The sequence below is a fragment of the Octodon degus genome, unplaced genomic scaffold (genome assembly GCF_000260255.1).
Source record: "Octodon degus isolate 3935 unplaced genomic scaffold, OctDeg1.0 scaffold00069, whole genome shotgun sequence".
Lineage (NCBI taxonomy): Eukaryota > Metazoa > Chordata > Mammalia > Rodentia > Octodontidae > Octodon > Octodon degus.
This window is the reverse complement of record NW_004524645.1, coordinates 2,087,178-2,113,617: the sequence shown is the minus strand read 5'-3', so window position 1 is coordinate 2,113,617 and position 26,440 is coordinate 2,087,178. Positions and strand designations below refer to the sequence as shown.

At 37.8% G+C, this 26,440-nt stretch overlaps 1 protein-coding gene across 2 annotated transcripts in view; it reads left to right on the top strand.

Annotated features, from left to right (window-relative positions):
- Arhgap6 (Rho GTPase activating protein 6) overlaps positions 1 to 26,440 on the top strand; it is a 626,968-nt gene that overhangs the window by 517,221 nt on the left and 83,307 nt on the right. For both annotated transcript variants that reach the window (XM_004635035.2, XM_023719549.1), the window contains exon 2: positions 10,362 to 10,521. In XM_004635035.2, the coding sequence (XP_004635092.1) occupies positions 10,362 to 10,521 (160 nt within the window). The remainder of the gene's footprint in view (positions 1 to 10,361; positions 10,522 to 26,440) is intronic.

Genomic DNA, 26,440 nt, shown 5'->3' with positions numbered 1-26,440 from the left:
TCTCTCTCTCTCTCTCTCTCTCTCTCTCTCTCTCTCTCTCTCTCTCTCTCTCCCTCTCTCTCCCCTTCCCTCCCTCCCTCCCTCCTTCTCTTTTTGTCTCTCACTCAAATTCAGAGACACAGCTTGCCTCCATCCTGAAGACAGAAACTCTTCAATGGTTGATAAAAACATAGCATGATTTTGGTCCAAGATTCACAGTAACCAATGTGTCTGGCAACAAAAGGTATAATGGGCATCACAGCTATGTCAACTGGCTCATTTCCTCAGCACTTCATATGATCTGCCGTATCAGGATGAATTTTTCACAAAAAAACCCTCAGTTTTGAAACAGAATCAAACTCCTACTCTCAGGTTATTTGTGTTCAGTTAGAGAGAACACCAGAGATGCTCTGAACACTGTTATTGGGTAAAGCAATATGAACATCTATACTTTTTATTCTTTTCCTAAAGATGGTTTTGATCAACTTGTGTGATTCTGTCACATCCACTTTGTGACTTGGGACGAAAATTGGATTTATCAGCATCTGAGATGTGTGATACCTAAAAACTCTCAATGCCAGTAGAGACTGATGGGCACTTTAGTTTCAGATTGGTTGACGTGGCAGCTTAAAATGAGCAAACTCTGGCAGGAAGGGTTCTCTGTGATTAAATGGAGCAGTGTAGTGGGCTGATTTCTGAACATAACTCAGGCATGGGCTGTTTTGAGGTCTGATAAATGACTTATCTTCTTCTCTCAAGTGCTTCACCATAGCGCATCATTGTCGTTGTTGTGGCCGTGACAGATATGGCCTCTGGAGAACAGCTTGGATATTAGATAAGGGGTATAATAAATCTGATGTGCTCTGTTTTACAGAAAGGAAAACTTGAAGCTTATGGATTTTTAAACATTGTCTGGCTTGCCTTGCTTTAAAGATTTTTACAATGAAAATACTTTCTTTGTAGAAAGAGGTAGAACTTGACCTTTATGTTCCAAATCCCACTCTGCTACTGCGGAGTCACTTTACTTAAAGAAGTTGCTTAACTCATTTGAAAAGCTAGGCAGTTGGACTACCCTACAATGAGAAATGATAAAATATGTATATTATAGTGGATGTGAGTCTAAATTCCAGAACCTGAAGTCTGGCTTCAATTCCTAACTTAGTGTGTAATCTTGGGAAGTTTACTTGAACTCTGCCTCAGTATTTTCATCTGAAATATGGGGATAATGATGGTGACAAGGAGTCTAAGCTTGTAAGAATTAACTGAGCTCAGGTATACATCAACTTCCTAGAATAGTGATTGGCAGAGAATTAGAGAGCGTCTATAAATATAAGTATTTTCAAAGCCTAACCTGTCTCTGGAGGTATGTTGCTCTAATTTCAATGAACTAGATTTAACTGAAGACATGCTAAACTGTCAAAGGCAAGCCTGTCATTGAGACTTTTGTGATATATCAAAGTGTTTTCACTCTCTGTAGCCTCAGGATTTAAGTGGGCTCCTGTCTCTTCTTTCCATCCAAGATGGAAAGCTTAAAACAGAATTAAGTTTGTATCTGGTAAAGAACTCCACAGTTCAACCTAGGAGATGCACAAATACCTGGCCTTTTGCTCTACTGTTCTTGTTTTTGGGGACTTGAATATGTGTTAGGGATGTGATAACCTGTGGAGCCGTTCTTTCCACGAGAAACAAGATATTGGCCTTTGTTTTTCTTTTTTTCTTTTTTTTTTTTTTGGTGGAACTGGGGATTGAACTCAGGCCTTTGCGTTTGCCAAGGAAGCACTTATTCCACTGAGCCATCTCCCCGGCCCCCCGCCTTTGTTTTTCTTGATAGTGCTAGCCCAGCATTGGGTTTGACAGTGTTCATTTCTGTCTCTTTGAGTTTGCTAATGACTCACAAGAACCAGACATCTGTAGATACCTGCTTCTATTTTACCCTAACATTTACATACTTTGCAATATCCCAAATTATTCCCACAACATATGATTTGTTTGCAGGTTCTTTGAGGTGCTTTGTAAAGAAATAAAATCTTGAGAGGAGAAAGTTATTGATTCAAAAAGTGAAGTGAATCTTTTTTTTCCTTCTGGTACTCTCAGCCTTCACACTGCTTTTTATCCCAGTTCTTTTTTTTTCATTTCTCATTTTGTAACAGGGTCTACTAAGTTGCTAAGTTGGCCAGGCTGGTCTTGAACTTGTGATATGGCTACTTGGGTTGCCTAGAGTGCTGAGATTAGAAGTATATGCCACCACACTGGGCTTAAAAAGTATGTCTTAATCATCAATGTTTTTATTCCAGTCCAGTGGTTGGCAAGTTCTATAAATGGCCAAATAGTAAATATTTTTAGCTTTGGGTGCCAGGCAGTCTCTGTTGCTTCTACTCCACTCTGCCACTGCAGCATGAAAACTTCTGCAAACTATGCCTGAATGAATGAGTGGCTGTGCTTCAATAAAACTCCACTTACAAAAGCAATCTTGAGCAAGATTTGGCTCACAGGTACATCAGCTTGTATCAGCAGAGTCCTTATCATTCCTATTTTGTAGATGAGGAAGGTGAGGGATGGGGCATGTGAATAGCTTACTAGAAAACCACATGACTGACAAGTGGCAGAACTGCTGTCCAAAGCCACATAGTTGTTGCTTTGAGCCATTGCCTCCTGCTGCCCTGTGTCAGCCAGTCTCTGCCTGGGTGCTCAGCTCCTGAGGTCAGCCTGGTTCATTCCTTCACTTCCATAAGCGTTGGCCCAAGTACCGTGTTCTCAGCAAGGCTACCCTGGCAGGACTCCCAACACTCCTGTTTCCCTCCATCCTACAATACTCTGGTGCTCATTACCTTACCTTGTCAGTTACTTATTCACAGTGTATGTCTCTTATCTGTTTCTCTTCACTAGTCTGGAAGTTCAGCGAGGGCAGGGCTCATGGTTTTGTTCCCTAATGAGTCTCAAAGACCTGCAAGAGTGCCTGTCCCACAGCAAGTGCTCATTATTTGTTGGATGAGTGAGAGGGGCTTTGAACCATGCATTGTGACATATTGGTACATTCCCCACAGGGAAATAAATAGCCAATATGCCAAGACAAAAGGTAAAACTGGAATAACACTCCTACCAACTGTTCAGAATTTTCTAAAATTCCTATTTAAAAAGAAAAGAAAGCATTCGTGCTTATAAAACCGAGGCTCTGGCCAGACCTACATTTGGGAGGTTGAGGCAGGAGGATTGCCACAAATTTGAAGCAAGGGTTACATGAGTTTAAGACTAGCCTGAACTACATAGCAGCAGCCTGTTCAGAAAACCACACACACACACACACACACACACACACACACACACACACGGCAGATTAAATAAATACAAGATAAAATAGTGTACAATATAGTAGAAATTTCAGTCCGCCCTAAAGAAAGATCTACTGCAGAATAGCTGAAGACTCAAGAGAGGAAGAATTAGCAAATGTTATTCTATTAAATTTTGAAATGAATAATGTCTTTTAAGTGTCCAACCAGGGGTGTGACAATCACAAAAATACTCTGGGTTTCCTTGGAAGCTCATAAAGGGAGTTCCTTGTCATTATGATGTGTTTATTTTGGAGTTCTAAAGAACAAGGTGCTCTTTGTTGAAATGTTGATGGCAAGCGTGATATTTACTTTTATCCCATGCTTCTGCAGTGCATTTGGATTATCTGGGAAACTTGGCTTTATTAATTATTAATGACAACTGGTCATGTTTAGAAACAACTGAAAGAAATTTAGCCCCTAGAGTATTTGGTCTGAATGGCAAACCATGTCTCAGGCTGTAACCTATTCACCTTGCTTTTTTTTTTTAGCTTTTCATACTCTATGGAACCACAATCCAGCTGGCATGTAGAAAAGCTGTCTTACACATAGTGAAACTATTTTTCAGCACATATTTCCTAAGAGTTTTTGGTGTCATTAAAACTGCCAGGCTTAACAAGGAAATGCAAATTTACAGTGATGATGATTAATATTAATTATGCCTTAAATTATCACTTATTCACTGCTTGTCAGGAGCTAATGAGCTCTCTACAAGGAATGCATTTGCATTGTCTTGTTTAATCCCTACACACCTAAGTTAATTTTTGGTTTTTGCTCCTCTGTTGATGAGAAAGCAGAGACTCACAGATGTCCTAGATTCTGCGAGAGTTCACATCCTGAACCTAGGTCTTCACCATCACACCAGCTGATCTCAGCCTTCACTGTGCAAAAACAATAATCATTTGAGGTTGCCAATCCACGGTGGAGGCGCTTGATTCCTATACCTTATCACAGTAATTCCTCAAATGTGTGGACAGTCCGAGAACCTGAATGGTTAATAACCATCGTCTGCCCAAGGTGATTCCAACACCCTATGTCCACAGACTGCATTTGGAACAGCACATGTCTCAGCCCACTACTGTTTCCCTTGGTCCCGGGGAGTTTGTGGTTGCATGAAGCTAAAGTGGTGCAGCAATTGGAGATTGTCCCCCAGCATATCAGAAAATGATTTCCATCAACTATATTTCATGGGAAAATTAAGTTGGTTTGTAGAGATGAAAAAACTATGGATATTAGGTTGTTGGAGTTTGGGATTTTCTCTCTTTTCTTTTTACCTATAGAGACATGGACTAAAGTGACTGCTTAGGCAGGCACAGGGACCAAGGTTCAATCCTGGCATACCATGCTAGCCCCACCCATGGGGCACACTGAGACAGTGACTGAGACTGGGAGTGGTAGTGCATGCCCGTAATCCCAGTGTTTGGGAGGCTGAAAATGGGAGGATCACTACTAGTCTGATCTGTGTAGTGAGACCCTGTAGGCCTGGTATAAATACATAAAATAAATAAATAAGGAGACATATCCTTCTGGTGAGAAGGAAATCTCTTTGGTGAACTGTTGGTGAGTTGTTCTCCAGTTAATCAAAATTCTGCTGTACTCAGACTTTTGGGTTTGCTTCCTTTAGACTGCTTTATGGTGTTTGTGCTTCTTAAATGCATTCAAAATAAGCACTGGTTAGTGTACAGAAAGTGAATAATATGCCTAAGAATATATAGTCCAAGCCTTTGATGACAAACAAAATGCATAAATAATTGTTCATATTTTCAAGGCGATTCTCCTTAATTTGAGCCTATCACTAGACCTAGTTTATCTATACAAGGGTTTCTCAATCACTGCACTACTGATATTTTGAGCCAGATTTTTATTGTTGGGAGCTGTCTCACATCTTATAGAATAATTTTCACAGTTGCAAGCCTCTACCCTCTAGGGTCCAGTAACACAAATGCATTTCCCTCCCCTCTAGCTGTGATGAGTGGAAATATCTCTAGACTTCACCTAATGGCTCCTTGGGAGCAACATTAGCAACCCCCAGAACAGCTGTGCCACAGATCTTTTTTCGCACATGTGCTACCTTTTATCAATATTGCCACTCATGTAGTAATACAGATTAAAATAATATTTTTACAACTTTCAAGGTTTTTAGTGCATTCAAAAAACATTAGGTTGGCTTCAATTTTACTTCCATTTACAAAATTGAACCAAATTTGAAATTGTCCATTTTCAATCCTCAAAAAAATGAACTATGATGATACATGCAAGATGGAATTGAGAGCCTTAAAATGAGTCATCCATTTATAAATGAAACCAATCACTAAAGAAAAATGCTGGACTGGAACGTGCATTTCAGCACTGAGAAACAGCGATAAATGTGTTCTAAGCCAGTGGTTGTGAACCTATGGCACACATCTTATTTACTTTTCTTTTAAGACAAAAGATGTTTGGGTATGAGTTACATTTTTCTGAACTGAAATTTTAATATTCAGGTTTAATTACAATGTGGTACTTTGCAATAAGTAAGTGAGTTTCCTGTTGTAGTTTTGGCACTTGTCTCTGAAACATTCTCTGTTCTCTAAAACTGTCCTAGGCTGTGCTGATCGATTTTTGTGGTCTTAGTGTACATTTGGCTTTCACTTTGTGGTGACATTGACCTTTAAATGCATAATTTCTTCCTACTAGGTCTGATGAGTAACTCCTTTCTGGATCACATATTATCACATTTATTTTCTACCCTTGTGTACTGGTCTGTTAGCTTGTACAAGTAACTGTGTAAACTTGAATGAATATCACACCTAGCCCAGCATCTTTTCATATCTCTGCATCTTTGCCATGCTCTCTCTTTCAAGTCCTTAAGAAAGGTTTTCAGTCATCTTTCCCATCTGCAATCTGATCATGTCCCTCTCTTATTCAGGGTTTATGAATGGCTAGCCATTATAGTGGAGGAAAATTGAATCTGGTTCACATCACCTGCACAGGAGGCTCCAGAGGACCTGGCCTTGACTTTGGGGTGCCTTCATCCACTGCTCTTTCGCAGCTTCTGGATTTCTGAGATCCTGCATTAACCTGGTTTTCTAACTCATATGCCTTAGCCCCTGCTATGTCCCCCAAAGTTGCATTTCTTTATTTTTTTCTTACTGTATTTAGGGCAGGTTCTACAGGGTGTTCAGGGTCTCACTACGTAGATCGGACTCATAGTGATTCTCCTGTTTACAGCCTCCCAAGTGCTGAGATTACAGGCATGTGTCACTGTTTCGAACCAGCGGGTCAGTCAATGAAGGTCACCTGGGGGAGGAGCGGGGAATTGAAGAGGGGATAAAGGACAGGAGATGCGAGAAATGGAGAAAAGACAAAGATTCTGATCAAGCCTCGTTTATTTAGGGGAGGTTCTGGGTGTATATAGGGGGTGATGGAATGAGGAAGTCTCAGCTCTTGGTGTCAGCAGGTATCTAGGCAATGGGGAAGGTCCAACCCCTGGGGCATAGCACGTGATTCACGGGGAATGGACAAGGTGAGAAGGGCCATAAACTTGACTCAGCAGGGGAATAGAATGGATACCGGTTAATGGCCTCCAACATGTCACCACTTCCTGTCTCAGCACTCCCAGGGGCAGGGCTGGCACAGCACACTGGGGATCAAACCTGGCCACTGCGCTCTGCTTAAGCAGGCACTTTAGTCTGCTGAGCTATCAGGCTGCTCCCAAAGTTGCATTTCTACTAGACAAGCGCTCATCCCTTGTAGTTAACTTTCATGTCTCTGGTAAAATGCTATTTTCTGTTTAAAGCTTTGCTTGATCTCCAGACAGATGGCAAATTCTGTCTCTAGGTACCAATTGTTTTTTGGTATGATTTTGAGCATAAAAATTTGTGTACTTTATAGATTGCTTGCATTCTTTCTCCTTGAAGATTGACTCTGAAGGCAAGGACTGTTTTGTCATCTTGATAATCCCACGCTGAATACAGTGCTCAGCATGTCATAGATGCTCATTACATACTTACTGAATTAATTACACTAGAAGGCAGAGAGGATAAAGACCAAATATTTCTTTTAGGAATTGGTTTATTTCAGTAGCAAGCTAGAGTTCAAAGATTGGCAAACTACATCAGTCAAACCCAGCCTGCAGTCTCCTTTTGAAAATAAGGTTTTGTTGAAATATGCCACACTCATTCATTTATAAATCATCTATGGCTACATTTGTGCCCAAAGCGAAGTTGAGAAGTTGTGACAGAGATCACATGGCCCACAAAACCTAAAATATTTACTGTCTGGCTCTTGAGAGAAGAAGAGTGTCAACCCCTGCCATTGATAATTGAGTCCATTTTAGTTCATGTTTATAACTGTATCTTGATGTAGCAAATAACTAATTGGCCCCTTTGCATCACTACATTTCTTATCTAAAAGTCACAGACTGTAGAGAGCCCATGCCACGAATCGCGGCTTCAGAACCAAAACTCCTAGGGACCATTGGGTGAGGCCTGCTGCAGCCCTTGAAGCCTGCGCTAGATTACCCCTCCCACCGAGTGTGCCAAGATGGCGCTCATTTCCTGCTTCCACAGTCGCTATACACCCGCCTATAATGATGTAAGATACCTTCCCTGAGATTGTAACCAATGGCGCTGTAACATGTATCAACCCTCGATTGGACAGTGTGAGGATATAAAAGAAACGCTGCGCGACGCGGAGGGTCAGAGACAGGAAGAGGGACGGAGAGAGGAACTGTGCTCTCTCGGGGCGCATCACTCAGGAGAACGATTAAAGCCTTTCCGCCGCACAAATCGTGTTGAGTGCTTTCCTGCTGGACGGGAGGGCGCCCGACAACAGACTTCTCTGGGACTTCTCATTTGGGAGAAGTACAGTTCACCAATAACATAACTCATGGTATCCTCAGCTTAGAGAATGTGAATGACAAGCATAGACAAGGCCTAAGTCCCCAACTCAACTTTTTTTAATGTGAGCTTAGTCTAGTTACACCAAAAACAAAATAAAACAACAGAAATTCAAAATACAATTTTGAATTTGAACTAAAGAATTTCCTTTAGTTCACCAAGCATACCTGTGCTCTGCTCATTCTGCCGAGATTTGCTCCCGCATGCCTCTCCCCACCTCCCCTCACATACCATCTTCCCTGTGCCCCCAGAACCCATTAGGACAGCAGTGTCTGCAGGTGGAAGCTCAAGTATGTCAGGACAAACAGAATCCCTCACTGCCTTTAGCCCTTGCTCAATGTTTCCTGCCCTAGCCATCTAAAACAATACATCCTTTTGCTACACTCCCATGCTCCAAGAGGTTTTTCCTCCCTAGCAGTTACCCATATTTAGCACACTACACTTCTTCCTTACCTTCCTCATTTTCTGTTTCTTCTAGAGTATAATAGCTCCATTTTTGAAGAAATAAACACAATGGCACATAGAAAGGGGAAAATGTCAATGAATTTGTGTGGTACCATAACTCTTTGCAGTGAACATCCTAGGCAGGAAGTTGCCACCAGTAGGTATCAACACTATCTTAACAGTGGCTGGGCCAGTCTTTTTGTCTCTCTTTCTAAGGTGAGTGACTTATTCAAGATGGCATAGTTTCAAGAGATTCGGTGGGCCACCACCTCTTTGTCTCCTGAGCAACTCTTTTTGATTGATGAAGAATTTTGTCTCTTCATATCTTTGATGCTCTGGCTTGTTCCTATGTTTTACAGAAAGGTCACTTCAATAAGAGGACACTGTATTTCAGAGAATGCTAAGGAGCCCTTCCTTAAGCCATCGCTCTGTCACTGTCTGTACTGGGGGTGACCCAACCCTCTTGTGCACAGCAGAGCTGGGTGTGAGTGCACACAAGTGCACTCTTACAGTTGTAGCAATCTTGGCTTCGACTCTGTGATGTAGACTATTTTAACATCAAATGTTTCTATAAATACACATGCTTGCTGATCTCATACTTATTGGAGTTAACACAGCTCCTGAGATCACTCTAAATAGAAAGACAGGCTCAAAAATTTACCCTGGAGTTTAACGCCGTAGATTCTTAGCTTGACACTTTATAATATGAAAAAAAAATGACTTAAAATCCCTTTCATCTACCTTGTTATATTGATGCATTATTATGATTTAAGTATTTTTATTATTATAAGTATCTGCTTTACTACATATTAAAGTAAATGTCAGCCTTGCTTATACATATTCTTGGGTTTTGCCCCCACAGATTTAACTAACCATGGTTCAAAAAGGTTCCAAAGGTAAAAGAAATTGCAACTGTATCAACCATGTACAGGATTTTTCTAATCATTATTCCTAAGCAATATAGTATAACAACTATTTACAGACCAATTACATTATATAAGGAATTAAAAGTAATCAAGGATGATTCAAATTATGCAGAAAGTTGTACATGGCTTATATGCATGCCATTTTAAATAAAAGATTTGAGCATCTGTTTATTTTTGTAACTACAGGAGTCCTGGAACCAATCCGGGATGGAAACAAGGAGAATTAAGATTAACATATTACAATTAGTATATATTAGTATGTAGTATATTATTAGATGTAATTAATAAATGTATTATTTTAAATGATGTTATGAAATTAAATTTTATATAAGACAGGGTAAAAGGTTGGCTACTTCATCAGGTCATTAGGTAGATTAACTATGAAGTCCCGGACACAATTGTTGGTACATGGGGAGCTCTCAAATGCAATTGTTCACCTCTCTAGGGTACATGACACCAATTAGCACAGTTTTTCATGTTACTGAGTTAGACTAAGCATCCCATACAGTTCCTATGAAAGGAAGGCATACATAGGAGACTTTCAACATCTTTCCACTTAGGTTTTTTTGGCCAGCATATGCATCACTAGAGATCATTTAACCCTGTAGCTGCTTTAGATTTTGGTCTGTGTTACTGGTTGAGAAAAATCCATGCAAATTGAGAGGATTTATTTTGGGGACTCAAATACCAATTACGGAACACAAAGATGAAATGTGTCTGCCTTGGTTACTGACTAGGAGAAAGCATGAAGCTTGTGAGAAGTAGGTGAACTGTGTAAAGGCTGATGTTTTTCCTTTGGCCTGCAGGGTGATTTCACCTGGAACAGCATGTCGGGCCGCAGCGTGCGGCTGAGGACAGTCCCCATCCAGAGTCTCTCAGAACTGGAGCGGGCCCGGCTGCAGGAAGTGGCTTTTTATCAGTTGCAGCAGGACTGTGACCTGAGCTGTCAGATTACCATTCCCAAAGGTAAGGCCCTGTCTGCCTTTCTGCTGGAGAACACTGCAAGCCAAACATCTGCTCTGCCAAAGCCACAAGCTCCAAACTCTTCTCATACCTACCATTAACACAGGAAGGAAACTCCAACTTTGATCGTTGGCTTGCATTCATGTGCATTTTGAAAGACGTGTCCAAGTAGGACAGTTTGCATGTCAGCTAACACATTTGATGAAATGTGAAGTCAACTTGCAGCCTTCTACAGAGAAGCAGTGGTCCTCACGAACTTCACCAAAACCAATAAGACAACTTTCAGGAAGGGCAAACTAAAGGGTTGGAAGAAAAGCTGGGTCTGTCTAAATTTGATTGCAAAATCAACACATGAAAAGAATGCCTTGCCACTGTGTCATACTTGTCATTTCACCTTATGAAAATTTAGCATCAAGGGTTTTATGGAGATGAACCTCTTTGACCCCAGTCTTTCACCCTGTGAGTCTAGTTTGGGCTTCACTCTGATACTAGAGCCAAGGCACACCTGCCTAGCTGATTTCTGATACTGCTTCTGAACCAGTAAAGATGAGATGCTTGCACTTGCATTCTTTCAATGCACAAAAGGTTTTTTTCCCATAATTTTATTGAGAAACAAGTAGCAATAAGACAGTTTCAAATCAAATTAGTAGGACAGTTTCAATAATTAACACATTGCATACTGTCTTTCTAGTGGTTATTTGTTGTACAAGATGCAGACATAATATCCTATTTACAAACACTATTAGAACAAATCCCTCTATTCATTGAATTAAAAGAATGTAGTTATATATTTATCCTATTTTGAATACACAGATACAAAATGGTCATTCATCTATATCCCCTTTTATTATTTAGTTCTGTCATTTGAATATTATAGGTCTGTGAACTCAGCAAAGTATTCCAAAATAGTCCAGTAGTCCATAATAGTATTGGGTATTCCACTTGATTGGCAATGTTAGAAGTTGCTGACCTGAGTCCCCTGCAGCTCAACATAATAACAAGGCTTTATTTCTTACACTGTTTTTATACTTTTCTGCTGGATGGTTAAGACCAAGATAAAGCAAGACCTATGTAATAAGAGTTGTAGCTTTTGGATCTGATAATGTCAGTCAAATACCCTGAGGATTTATCCTGAGACCCTGTACCTCAGATTGTGGATCCTTTGTCAGTGTCAGCCATGTGGATGAGTCAATGCATAAAAGTCTATACCTTAGGTAGAATTAAAGACTGATGTTACACAAATATTGACCCATAAAAAGTAACATTGGCCAGTGTGCTTGAAAAATAAACGAAAGGAGGAAGATATCAAGTTATGAAAAACTATGCTCTTGATAAGTACTTGTTTACTCATCAAGTAATCATAGAAACATATGAATACAGAGACACAAATGACTACATCCATACACAGAGACACATATATGTGCATACATGTACATATACACATATATACACAGATATGTGATTCTCTCTCTCTCTCTCTCTCTCTCTCTCTCTCTCTCTCTCTCTCTCTCTCTTGGCAGAACTGGGGATTGAACTCAGGCCCTTGTGCTTGCCAGGCAAGCGCTTATTCTACTGAGCCATCTCCCAGGCCCCAGTGAGCTATCTCCCCGGCCTCATGATTGTCAAACTGTGATGATTTTATCTCCTATCCACAGGGGACTACTGCCAATTTCTGTACACATATTTGGTTGTCGCAGCTTGTGATAAGGGTACTACTGGAATCTAGTTAATAGGACCATGGATGCTTCTAAATACCAAAGTATATACAAGATATATCCCCAGGCAAGAATAATCAAGCTTCAAATATATGTGTACCGAGTTGAACAACATTACCTCTCTTATCTGTGCATAACAGAAAGAATGCTGGGCACCAACTTTTAGAAACTCTAGTCAGCCCACACACATGTAAGTTGAGCAGTTTGGCTCTGCAGTAGGAGGCCTGATTCTTTGACCAGGAGTAATGCAAACACATTAAACACAGGATTTGTTGTTGGTGAGTCTCAAGGTCATGATTCACCCATTGCTTGGAATCTGAATCTACTGGGGACCACAATAGAGTTCAGAAGGAGAAATAAGTGAGGCCTGGGGATGGAAAGGCATATATGTCACTGACAGGGGCCTTGCTCCTTTGGCTGTCCTGTCATCCTCTTTTGTCACTATCACCACAGTCAAATTGCCCAGATAGGAACTCTCTATGCATGTTATGCCTTTACACACTGATCCCTCACAGAGAGGCCCTTGGCATGGCTAAGAGCCACTAAGAGTCACTAAGGTAACTATGAAAACTGTCAGGCCATGTTACCATTTCTTTCAAGGACAGACCCTCCTATGTCACCAGCTGTGGGTTTTATTGTAGGATAGAGTTGAAGCCTTCCCTCCCTCCCACTTAGCTCACAAGTGGTCCATGCACACTCAACCCATCCAGCCAGTCCTTGGCCCTTTCATCATATTCATAGATGTTCTTTGCACACCTATATTCCCAAATATCTGAGAGGCTGAGGCAGAAAGATGACAAGTTCAAGGCCAGCCTAGGCAATTTAGAGAGACATTGTCACATAATTAAATATATGATGAAGATGTATTTCACTCCCCAGTACTATTTAAAAAAAAGGAGGGGAAATGGGCAAATTCAACTTACAAAGAAGAGAATAGTGAATTTGAAAAGTTTTGAAACTTAGCATGGATTTACATCAAATAAACCATCAAGGAACTTTGTAGCTTTTCTTTTAAATCCAGCTAATTTGATGTTTCTCTTTGTGCCTACTTTTAAGTGCTTCATAAAATAATGTTTACTAAACAGATAATTTTATAAAACTTGTCTGCTTAAGGTCCTGTCCCCATTGCTTACTTTTGAGATTGTGTGGTTATTCACACCATTTAGGGAAAAATACATGCTATTGAGATGATTAAAGATATCATCAAGGCACAGAGGATATATTCATATTTTCTATAAAAAATGGAGATTAATAATTTACAAGGTAAATTTTCTCACTTTTAGAGAGTAAAGGAATTGAGTAACTAGCTGGCAAAATCAGACCTCACCCAAGAGTTTTACATCTGTTTTTTTGTGCAGGGGATTTTAGACATGGAGTTACTGTGATCCTTTGAAAGTGTGGCCAATGCTAAGTCTTTGACAGCAGCTTTGGTCTCAATGGGGCTGCTTGGTTCCCATGCAAACTTCCAAGTGGAGGTTCGAAAACAGTGTTGAATTCAGTGCATGAAAAATTTTCCCCAGGGAAATAAATACAGCAACCAAAACCTAGAACCTAAAGAATACATGCCTTGAAAAACAGTGAAACTAATGAAAAGGCAGCAGTAAACACTGTCGGGCCATGTGACCATTTCTTTCAAGGACAGACACTCCTACCTCATCTGGTTTGGGTTTTATTGTAGGATACAAATGAGGCCTGCCTACGCTCCCACTTAGCTCTTGAACCATCGTGATGCCTGCACGAACTTACTGATGGATAGCAAGTTAGAGAAGCATCTACTTCTATGAGACGGGCATTTTTGGGGCTCAGATGAGTGATATTAGTATATACATAGTCATCAGCTGTCAGGATTGAGTAGAAAGAAGGAAGAACTGAGAATGGGGCAGGGAGTTACTGGGATGATTTCTCGGGATGGACCACAGGGAGATTCAGGGCATAGGAGAGGTCCACTATAATTATAAGTGGGCATGGATTATATGAACACAGATGGAAATGAGTTAGAAAATGGTGGGATAGTATGTGGAATTTCACTACATATTGATTCTCTACTTCCAGTGAAAAAGCATTTCCATCCACTAGGAGTGAGGATGGGAATGAGATCCTGGAGCTTTTGGAAGAGAAAGGGAAGAGAAGAGAGGCAATCTCATGCATCAGTGAGATTGCAGGATTACAGGCAACCACATGTGCATTTGGCATTAGCAACTGGAAATTTCAGATGCAAAATAGACATTCTGGCAGCTCAGAACTATTAACAGAGCACATCATTTTCGTGCTTTAAATTCATTATCTCTAGTTAGTCCAAATCTCCTCTAATTGGGATCAATTTTGTGGTTGAATTTAGTGATTGAGAGGACTATCACAGCAGAGTGTATCTGTTGTCTGCAGAATAATGCCCACCCCTGAGGTTGCCGCAACCTAATCCCTGGAGCATGTAAGGGTGTTATATAACACACAAAAAGGAACTTTGTAAATGAGATGAATTAAGGTCGCTGAGATTAGATTATTCTGGATTGTCTGAGAGGGTACAAGCTAATTGTGCCCGTACCTAGTTAAAAGTGGAGGAACTTTCCCAACTGTAGTTAAAAAGGATGTGGTTATGGAAACATGGACAGAAAGATGCAGTGTTGTTGGCTTTGAAGATGAAAGAAGAGGCCAGAAGCCAATGAATGAGAGTGGCCTCCAGAAGCTGGAAAAGTCGAAGGATCAGATTTCCTCATAGAATATCCAAAAAGGAAAACAGCTTTGTTGACACCTTGATTTTCCCATGTCTAGACCCTGTATAGCTGTCTGTCTTCCAAACTCTAAGAATAATTTTGAGATGTTTGTCACCAAGTTTGGAGTCATTTGCTTCAGTAGTGATATGAAACTACTTCAATATCCAAGAGAATTATAATCTCAGAGTGTAGGGCCTACAGTAGATGATAAAGGAAGGTAGGAATAAATATGAAACATTTTTCTTGAGTAAGAATAAAAAATCTAAAGATTCCGTTATGACATTAGTTGTCCATAAAGTGAATATGGCTCCAAAATGAATATACCAACAGAGTATTTTTTGTAATTTCATTAAATTAATCTGAATATCATCTGAGCAAATAATTACAGAAAAATAGGGGAGATGTGATGAGGAAATCTAGTGAAGACAATCCCTTTCTATTTAATAAAATAGTGTATTACAAAGCAATTAAAGGATACTACACTGCTGCACAATCAGTGGGAGGCAATAGATTTCCAAAATAAACCTAAATGTACACAAGAATTTATTACATAATAAATATGTAGCATTTTTTCTTATTGAGAAAATATAGATTATTATTATGTTTGAGGCAATGAAACAACATTGGGGAGGTAGAACTGGATTCTGACCTTATTCCTGGCATCAGGATAGATTGATATGGGTGAAATATTTGAAGATAAATACAAAACAATGAATGTACCAGAAGAAAACAGAACTGGATTTATGCATATTAGGAAAGCACAACTCAGAAAACAGACAAGGAGAAATTTCACTACTGAAAAAATGCAATCATCTATGTGACAACTAAAAATTCACAGCAAATTTGACAAATTAAATTCTAATTTCCTATATAAGCTCTATTAAAAACTAAAATGAAGGAAAAAATCTAAAGTGTAGACAATTCACAGGCAGCTCACAGAAAATGATTGAAATAATGTATAAATATTTCAAGAGATGTTTTAATCAAAGAAATGTATGCTAAACACAAGGGAACTTTTTTCTTTTACTTTCATATTGCTACAGATCTAAAAGGTGGATAGTTACACTTAATTAAGAAATAGACGATTTCTTGAACTCTTGATAGGCATGTGAGTTGTTGCAACAATTTACAAGGCCATTTGGCAACATCTAACTTGAATGGCCCAGTGATTCTACATCTAAAAGCGTATCTTACAGATATACCCTTATACTCTTGGTTGGGCTAGACTGACTACTCAGTACCTTAACACAAAAAGGTATCCTTTTATTTTATTTTTTCTTAGTATATATTTGCAATATATTATTACATGTTTGATAGGGTGTTGATGCATATATGCAACATATGAAAATTCTGTTTTTGAACCCCTTCCCTTCCATCCCTCTCTGCTCTCTCCAACTCTTGCCCTTCCCATTTGGAAAATCTGTTTCCATTTCTATTTCCCTCCCTTCCTCCCTTCCTCCCTCACTCTGTACTTCTCTCTCCGTCCCTCCTTCCCTCTGTCTGTCTCTGTCTCTGTCTCTGTCTCTCTGTCTCTCTGTCTCTCTCTGTGTCTCTCTATGTCTCTCTCCCAGATGACTGGGTCTTCCTATGTATTTCAGGTGGCCTTGAACTCACAGCATACCACTGCATCTGACACTACAGGTGTTCTACCACACCTAGCTTTCTCTCTTTTTCTTAATCTTTTTCCCTTCCTTCTTTTTCCCTCCCTCCATCTCTTGTTACCCTTCCTATTTGTAAAAGATCTCCCTACTTAGTATCTACCATTTATCATGCCCAATGGTATCTTTGCTACTCACGCACCGTCCAGTGAGCATTGGTCACAAAGGTGGGGAGCCAGGAATCCTTTGGCTTCTCTTTTTTTCCTTCCACTCAGCCAGGAGATGCAGAAACTATATATGTATAAACTTAAATAACTATTGATAAGCTTATTTTTTTCTCCTAAACATAAGATATTGCAAAAAAGAATCTTAAAGATGCATTTGATATTAGAGATAAGTCTTTAGTGGTTGAAATCAGAAGACTTTAGAGTGGGAGTGATTATATTTACCAGCAGAATTTTCCCAGTAAGCCTGGGACTGCTCCACAGAGGCAGCCAGGGACTGTTTCTGACTGAATAAATGGCTGCTCATGGCAGAGGTTCTTGGACCAAACTATCTAGTCTGAAATGGCTTAGTCCTTAGTAACAAAACCAGGAAACAAATACAGGTAATGTTTTAGGATCAGTGAATATTTTAGATAACATTTTAATACAAATGGTCAAAGGCAGGGGTAAAGAACTGGCACAAGGACCTAACAGAATTTGCTGCCTATTTTGGCAAAAGTGAAAGTCTTGTTGAAATCCAGCTGTCTTGTACATATCGTCTATGGCTGCTTTCACTCCACATCACAACTGAGGAGTTGTGACAGGATCTCAAAGGCTTACTATCTGGCCTATTACAGGAAAAAAATATTACTGGTGTCTAGGCTAAGGTAAAATGAAAAGAAGTAGCTGATTTCTGCCACCATCAGTGCAGTCATTCTTGCAGGCAGTAAGGCTTAACCTCATTATATTGTAAACAAGTATTCAAAGCTGAATGGTTCCCTAAGAGAGAGAAACATGTATTTTCTTTAATGTTATTTCCCCTTTCTTTCCTCAGTTAATTTCTGATATCACAATTGAGAGAGGCCTATGTTTTCTGAAAATAGTATTAGCAAATACAGTATGAGCCAGTGGCTTAAGAAAATGTGGACAATAGTCTAACAAAAGAGTAGCCTGATGCCTCAAAATTGTTCAATAATATGGCTTTCTTTAAAGTGGTCCCTCACCATTATCCCTTAGACACTTAAAACCCAAATAAAAGCACAGTAGCATAAAGAAAATTATGTTCTTGGTAGACTAACACTGCATCTGCCTTTGGTTTGTGATTTAAATGTTAATTTCTAAACAAAGAGTACTTGGTAGGTAAGGGGATTTAGTTTAGGTGTTTATGCTAACAGCGCCAGGCAGAAAAATGTAACTGTTCTCTTTCTGTGATGGCCTTTTTGGCAGTGGCCATTTGAAGATGTGATGTGCTAGATGTGCTTGTCAATTATCTTGTGTATACAGAAATGAAGTTGAAAGCCGTTGTAGAATCCACAAACTACTGCAGTTAGAAATGAAGATAGGAAGAAAACCTTGCCCAGTGGAGATGATCAGGGGAACTAGCACTAGACTCAGAGGCTGTCAACACCGTTCTGTGCCATGAGAGCAACGGCGCTAACTGTGCCACAGGGTGTTCACGATGCCTGTTTATGTGCTTCATGCAAAGAGGATTGTCATTTCCCACACAGTAGGGCTATGTCTTATTTCTCTTTGATCCTGGAACACCAGATATAGCACTGGCTTCTACCAGATCTTCAAGAAGCGAATGCATGTGTGCATATATGTCTTTCATGTTAAGCTCCTTCTTTTCCTTTTCCTTTAGGAAGCTTCAGTCACCTTTCTCTTATTTTCTCCATGACCTCCACTAACGATTTTGAAGCACCCTTAATGATTTTCTACTGCCTCACCCCATGTCAGTTTCTTACTCTGATTAATGATCTCACTGGTTAGTGTGAGGTTTAGATAAAATAATTACCAGAATGAGCTTAAAAATATGATGAAATCTTATAACCTCTCCATAAAAACTAGTCACCACTGTCATCATCCAGTGTTCATCATGCCACATCATTTTGTCATGTGTAACATGTGTACTTGGTATGCCATTAACCTTAACCAAAGGTTAGCCTATGATTCTACCGCCTTTAATTGTGGTCATTAACCCCTGTTTGCTTTCCTTAATGGAAGACCTCTCCTCCAGTCTGTCTATCACACCTCAAACCACCAGGGTAATCTTCAACAATGAAACCTAGTACTTTGTTGGCAAAAAAGGAAAAATCCCAAGACTCCCTGTTGTCTACTGATCTCACCATTGAAACCATTTATATTTCATATAAAACAAAAAATCCTTTTGTTGACAGTCTGTTCTAAGGACACACTGCAGACTTAGGTTTATATCTTAGAACAGCAGGTTTCATACTTTTTGTCCATAATCTACAGTGAGACTAAAATACACTGTAAATCTCAGCCTGGCAAATACATGAAGCAAGCAGTGCTTATCTTTATCTTTATGTTCTCTCTAATATCATCTATCCTCTTCTGCTTGATTCCATTATATTTTCTAAAGTGCATTTATCATGACTTATGGAATTTTCTTGATTCATTAGTAGTTTAAGACCCAGAGTTTGATAATACAGTCTTGGAAAGCAGATATAATGAAAAATAGGCAATCAAGAAGAAAACAATAAAAATGTAAGTATGGAAAACTTTTAATCGTTCTTTGCTTTGGTAGCAGACCCATTTTAAAACAGATGTCGCATTCTCACTTTAGGGCTATGGAAATCCACCTAAGAACAATACCCCATCTAGAGCCACTCTAACTAGAGCCAGATTGTGAGAGTGTCCCCCCAAAAAGCTTCCTACACTGCTTTACTCTCTCTCTCTTTATATACATAGCCTGGAGAGGAGAGTTATGTGGGACTCTAGCTGGTATGGGATATACAATACCATGTCAAAAGTAGGCTGTATTTGTAGCGAGTTACAATTCAGTTCATGGAAAAAATACAAATATGTGAATTATATAAAAAGATAGATGTGTGGATAAGATCTGTTCATGTTATATTTGGTGATACTGATTGAATCTACCTTATCCATCTACTTTGATAAAAGTCAAGCATGGTAGAGAGATCTTTCCTTTCAGATACTTTTATTGTTTCCTGCTTAGATGCTCTCTGGCTGTCCCATGTGCCCATCACCACTGTATTGCCATAGAGCCCAGTGCTGGGGCTGAGCTGGTGTGTGATTCTTTTAAGCCATGTGCTTTGTGCCTTAGTATTCACAAATGGCTCCCTTTGTGTTTTCAGACAATACAGTTTTCCATCCAAGGTCTTGTCTCTACTGGTTACATTTATACATATTTATATATCTTTGTTGGATTAGCAACCACTATTGCACAAGGCCTTGGCATTTTGAACAAAACTGTTGTCATTGAAATTTCTGAAATATTATAGCACCTTTCAAGGATTTCAAGATTGCACTGTTCTCTCTGTTGGGATCATGGTCCAACATAAACTTGATAATTATAAAAAATTTCTCCTACAATTGTAATATGAAAAGGAGCTTCCAGTATTGCTTTTTTTCTTCATTTCCCCATGAGAAAAATAAAAGCAAATAAGACTTAATTGTAATTAAATACTGAGTGTTTTTTTGTTTTTTGGGGGGTTTTTGCTAGTCAGTCTTTCTAGATCCTTTGAAATCAAGCCTTTAAGATTACTTAAAAATGTCATTAATGAATGTTTACAGAACATTTCCCAGTGGGAAATTTTGAAAGAATAGTTTAAGGAGTCTTCATTTAGTGTTTTTATTTTATTTTAAGGAGTAAAAACAGAAAAAAACAGATAAGAAAAACAAAGGCAGAAACAGCGCAGCACAAAACACTACATATGGTACAGAATTTCAAAATAAGAATAGAAAATTAACAATGGTTGTTATATTATGCATTTTTATTGAAAATCTGTTTCTGAGATTACTATATATAGGTATATAAGATTGGTCAAGTAGTTAAATGTTACTCTTCCTTTCAATAAACCTTAAATATTTTTCTTGTCCTTTTTGCATTTTATTTTTTAATTTATTTTAAGAGTATAATAATATTTTAATTTAATTTAATTTTAAAGACTAAAAGTAAAGAGAAAAACAAAAATAAAGCAAGAAACAAAGTAACATACAACATGTATAGTATATATTTTAAAAACAAAAATAGCAAATTAATAATGGTTGTTATATTACATATTTTTATTGTTAAATCTGTTGCTCAGATTAACAGATATAGGTTTGCAAGATTAGACAAATAATTGAATATTAATGCTTCCTTTCAATAAAGCTTAATTTTTTTTCCTTTTTTTTTCCCGTGTTACTGGGGATTGAACTCAGAACCTTGCACTTACCAGGCAAGTGTTTATTCTACTGAGCTATCTCCCCAGCCTAAACTGTAATTTTTTTGAACTTTTACTTCATCATTTTAAAATTTATTTTAAAGTTAGTGTAATAATAATTGATGAGACAATAGAAATGGTATAAATTTAGAAGAACAAGATAAGAGGTATTCAACAGTGGTTTTTGTATTCCACAATTCTGCCTTTTAAGTAGTTGCTCAGATGATGTATATTAGCATATAGAGTTAGTCAAAGTGAAAATTATAAACATTCGCTGTTACTTTAAAAACACTGATGGAAATTAGCAGTACGATCATCTCAGCTATCTTGTATATATACTTACATAATTTTCCCCCTTCCTTTCATTTCTATCGTTTCTCCTTTCTCTCATCTTCTGTTTTACCATATGTTATACCTTTCACGTTTTATTTATTCTTTCAGGTTCTTACACTAGGGAAATAATACAATGTTTACATATCTGGGTCTCATTTGTTTCACTTATAAATCTCTTGTTTTATCCCTTTACCTATAAAAGCCTCAAGTTTATCTTTCTTTATAACTGAGAAATACTCAATTGTATAAAAATACCACATCTTCTTTATTCATTCCACAGATGATGTGCATTTGGGTTGTTTCCAAGATTTAGCTATAACAAATTGTGCTGCTGTAAACATAGGTGAATGTATATTACTATAATATGATTTTTTTAGTTCTTTTGGAAAAATACCCAGAAGGTGAATACCTGGGTTGACTTGGACTTCCAATCTTAAGGTGTTTTTTTTGTTTTTTTTTTTTCCAGAAAAGGGGATTGAACTCAGGTCCTTGTGCTTGCCTGGGAAGCACTTATTCTACTGAGCCATCTCCCCAGCCCCAAAATGAGTCTTTTTTTTTCAGTACCAGGATCAAACTCAGAACCTTGTATTTGCCAGGCAGGTACTTATGCTGCTGAGCTATATCTCCGGTCCCTGCAATCCTACTTTTGAGGAGTCTTCACATTGATTTCCATAGTGGTTGTACCAGTCTACATTCCTACCAACAATGGAGAAGGGTTCCTTTTTCCCACAATTTATCCAGTATTTATTATTAGTTGATTTCTTTATGACAATCTTTCTGGGGTGAGATGGTATCTCAATGTTGTTTTAATTTGCATTTCTTGAATGAGCAGTGTTGTAGAACATTTTTCATATATTTATTTGCAATTTGTATTTCTTCCTCTGAGAAGTGGGTATTCATCTCAGATGACCAGGGTCTTTGAATTTTAGGGTCCTGACTTTTTCAGCTCTTTATATAGTCTAGATAGAAGTCCATTGTCTGAGTGATTGTTGGTTAAGATATTTTTCCCAATTTGTGGGTTGTTTTTTCACTCTATTGGTTATTTCCTTTGATGTGCAGAAACTTCTCAAAGATGAGATCCCAGTTGTTCATTCTGTAAGTATTTCCTGTGCAGTTTGTTTCTGTTCATGAACTCTCTGCCTACCACTGTGTCTTCAAGATTTTCACCTACTTTCTCTTGTAGGACATTTAGTGTTTCTGTTTTAATGTTTAGATCTTTAATCCATTTTGGCATTAGTTAAGTGCATGGCAATAGATCCTGGTCTAGTTTTAGTTTTAGGCAAATGGAGAGCCAGTGTGTCCATCATCATTTATTAAAGACGCTATCTTTCTTACAGTGAACATGTTTGGCCCCTTTGTAAAAGATAAGGTGGCTGAATGTGTTTGTAGTTATGTCTGCATCTTCTAATCTATTCCATTGATCCTCAGGTCTTTTTAGTTTGCTTGTTTGTTTTGTTTTGTTTTGCATTTTTTTGCCTCTACCATGCTGACTTTATCACAATTGCTTTGTACTATAGTTTCACATCAGGAATTGTCATGTCTCCTTCCTTACCTTTGTTGCTCAGAATTGTCTCTGCTATTCTAGGTCTTTTCTGGTTCCAAATAAATTTTAGGAATATTTTCTTTATATTTGTGAGATATTTTGATAACATTTTGACAGGGATTCCACTAAATCTGTATAACAATCTTGGAGGTATGGCCATGTTCACAATATTGGTTCTTTCTATCCATAAGCAAAGACTACCTTTCCATTTTCTGAAATCTTCTTCAGTATCTTTTTTCAGAGTATTGTAATTTTCATTGTATAGAACTTTTACTACCATCGTTAGATTAATTCCTAGTTATTTTTTTTTGTTGGATACTATTGTGAATGTTATTTTGTCTCTAATTTCTTTCTCAGTTGAGTCTGTTGTTTGTATAGAGGAATGCTATTGATTTTGGGGTGTTGATTTTATATCCAGCTATGCTATTGAATTTGTTTATTAATTCTAGGAGATTCTTGGAGGAGTTTTTTTTGATCTTTCATGTAGAGTACCATGTAGTCTTCAAATAATGATAGTTTAACTTATTCCTTTCCTATTCTTATTCCTTTTATTTCTCTCTCTTGCCTAATGACTCTGTCTAATGTTTTCAGAAGTATATTGAATAGGAGTGGTGACAGTGGGCATCCTTGTCTTGTACCTGATTATAAAGTACAAAAAAACTTTCAGTTTTTCTCCATTTAAAATGATGTTGGGGGGTCGAGGAGATGGCTCAGTAGAATAAGCACTTCCCTGACAAGTGCAAGGGCCTAAATTCAATCCCCAGTTCCCCCAAAAAATAAAAAATAAAAATAAAATGATGCTGGCTGCTGGTTTGTCATAGATGGCTTTTATCAGATTGATGTATAGGTCATCTATTCCAATTTTCTGTTGAGTTTTGATCATGAATGAGTGTTGAACTTTGTAAGAAACTTTTTCTGTGTCTATAAGATTCTTCATTTAAGATATTAATTAGTAAATTATACTTTATGAGCCAAATCCATCCCATTGGTTGTTTTTACACATAAAGTTTTATTAAAACTCATCCATGTCTACATGTTTCTGTGTTGTCTGTGGCTGCTTTGGTACTACCATAGTAGAACTGAGTAGTTTATATGAAGATCATGTGCCTGAAAGTATTTACTATCTGAACCTTTATAGGGAAAACTTGCCATTCCTGACTTAAGATTAAGATGAGTTTGATTCATAAATTCATGTTATCTATGCAGTCAATCAACCATACTGTCCTATCCATTTCAATGTCTTCATTGGATTAACTGTATTTTATAAGAATTGGATGGGTTTTAATGATCAGAGATTTATGACTTTCAAATGTTTTAGTGCTTATATTATCATATGTAAGCACATGTTTTATAGACTGATATTAAGTTGTTTTGCTGACACTAAAAAATAAAGTTAATGTTCCTATGAGTTGTTCAAAGAGCTGATGATACCATGTAATATACAGTTTCACAATTTATGAGTTAAATGTATAGTTTTAGTAATAAATTAATCTCCATTATTTTAGTGGTTATTATTGATTATTATTACTAAGTATTTAGTGACATTTGTTTGTAAACACTTTAGATTCCATAATTTGCATCCAACCTATCTTAACAGTGGATTATCCAAAACTGTCATGGAGTGTGTTTTTTCCACTGTTAGGTCTTTGTCAGTGTCAGCCATGTGGATGAGTCACAGCCATCAGCAAAGTCATCTTCTGACATTGCATAGAAGTCATGGGAAGGAAACTATTCTCTCATTTATTTGCTTTAATGTCTGTCACAGTGCCTTAATGTACCTGTCATTCCATGAACATTTTATGGGCAAAATAGAATATGTGACATTTCAATCATAGCAATTTATTTATATAGTGTATCCATATCACATAGAATTGTTTCAGGTGGCTAAAAGAACAATCAAAAATAATGAATGGAAGAGAAACAGATGAGGAGCTGAAATAATTTTCATCTAATTCCATCATCTGTCCAGTTACTGAATCTGAGAGAGCTGTTTTCATGGCAGCAACCAGAAGAAATTTTTAGGAGTTACCAAGACTGAAAGTCTATGGCTTAAGGATTGTTGACTTCCATCTTAATTGTTCATTATAAAACAGTATCTGTCAAAGGAAAGCAGGTGGAATTGGCTCCTTAAATAGGTCAAAACTCACATCTAAAGTAAACACTGTTATCTGATTCTACATTTTAAACTTTTTTTGGTTTGTAAACATATTTTATTTTATTTTATTTTTTCCATAATTTTCCTGAGAAACAAATAGCAATGAGACAGTTTCAAATCAAATTAGTAGGACAGTTTCAAAAATTAATATATTGCATATTGTTTTCTTTTTTTCTACATTTTAAACTTGAACTGCGAACTTTAGCTTTAAAATGAAAATGATGAAATTCTGCCTAGTTGGAGAGTTAATTTTCTTGAGTTAATTATCCTGGGGTATTGCTTAGTTAAGTAATTTTTATTATTTTATTTTCCCATTTGCTTTCTTTCCTGTACATGATAGGAAAGAAATATAGCCTAAAGAAACGAGTTGTCAAAAGCCATTTTCCCCATAATATTTGGAAACTTCTGTCTCTGCAAATACAGTGCCCACAAAGACTGTTAAAAGTATCATTTTCCACTTAAGGACTGTATGAGTGATCAAAAGTCAGAAGCCTAGAAACTAACCCCTGTCTAATGAAAATACAGCAGCAGCAAGGTCTTTGGAATATGTGCTTACTGTTTTTTACCTATTTTTTTAACTCATAGAATATAAATGTGGAAAAAATGACAACAAGTCAAACATCCTTCTAGGGCATAATTTGATCACAGCCAGTTGTTGCAGTAAGCAGTGATTACAATGAATGCCTAGTTAAGGAAAAACCATGTTTGAGCTTTTAAACCCATGGCATCCAAACCATGAGATCAGCTTCCTTACTTCACATTTTGACAGAAGGATGAGACATACTCAACAAATCAAAAATCTTAGTGATTTTCTGTAATAGGAAAATGCTTGCTCTGAGATTCAAGAATCTATGTGGAGTTATTTTTTCCCTCTTGAATATGATATAGAAAAATTTTGGAACTAGTTACCCTGCCAAAATACTTTACATAAAATAGAAAAAGATTTTTTTGTCTGTGTTTAGTGGAACTTCAGGCATGGTGACCTCCAAGAGCTGACTTTCATTACAGCAGTGAAAGACTCACAGAATGTTCTTATTTTATTCCTGTGGCATTGTTAATTTCACCACCATTTCAGCAAGTAAACTATGGGGGATTAGTACATTTCACAAGTACTTGGGGAGCCTCTGCTCTAAGAAGAGGCAAGGCTGTTGCTTAAGAAAGCCATAAAACATTTCCTAACCCAGGGAAATGTAGACACTTTCAAAACACATTTTGGAATTCAAAGCCCACAAGGTGCTAGCAGGATAGAGTAACAGTGTTTAATTCCATGGGGTTTATACCAAGACAAATGATCCAATCACGCTACTCTTGCCTCCTATGCCAGTTATGGCTAATGGAAGAACTGCTAAGGATAAGGTAATGTAGAAATTGAAACTTGACAACATATGGATTTATTAAAAAGCCAGTAATTTGTAGTATGAAAGTAACTTGAAGACAGTATACACGCATGCACACACACACACACACACACACA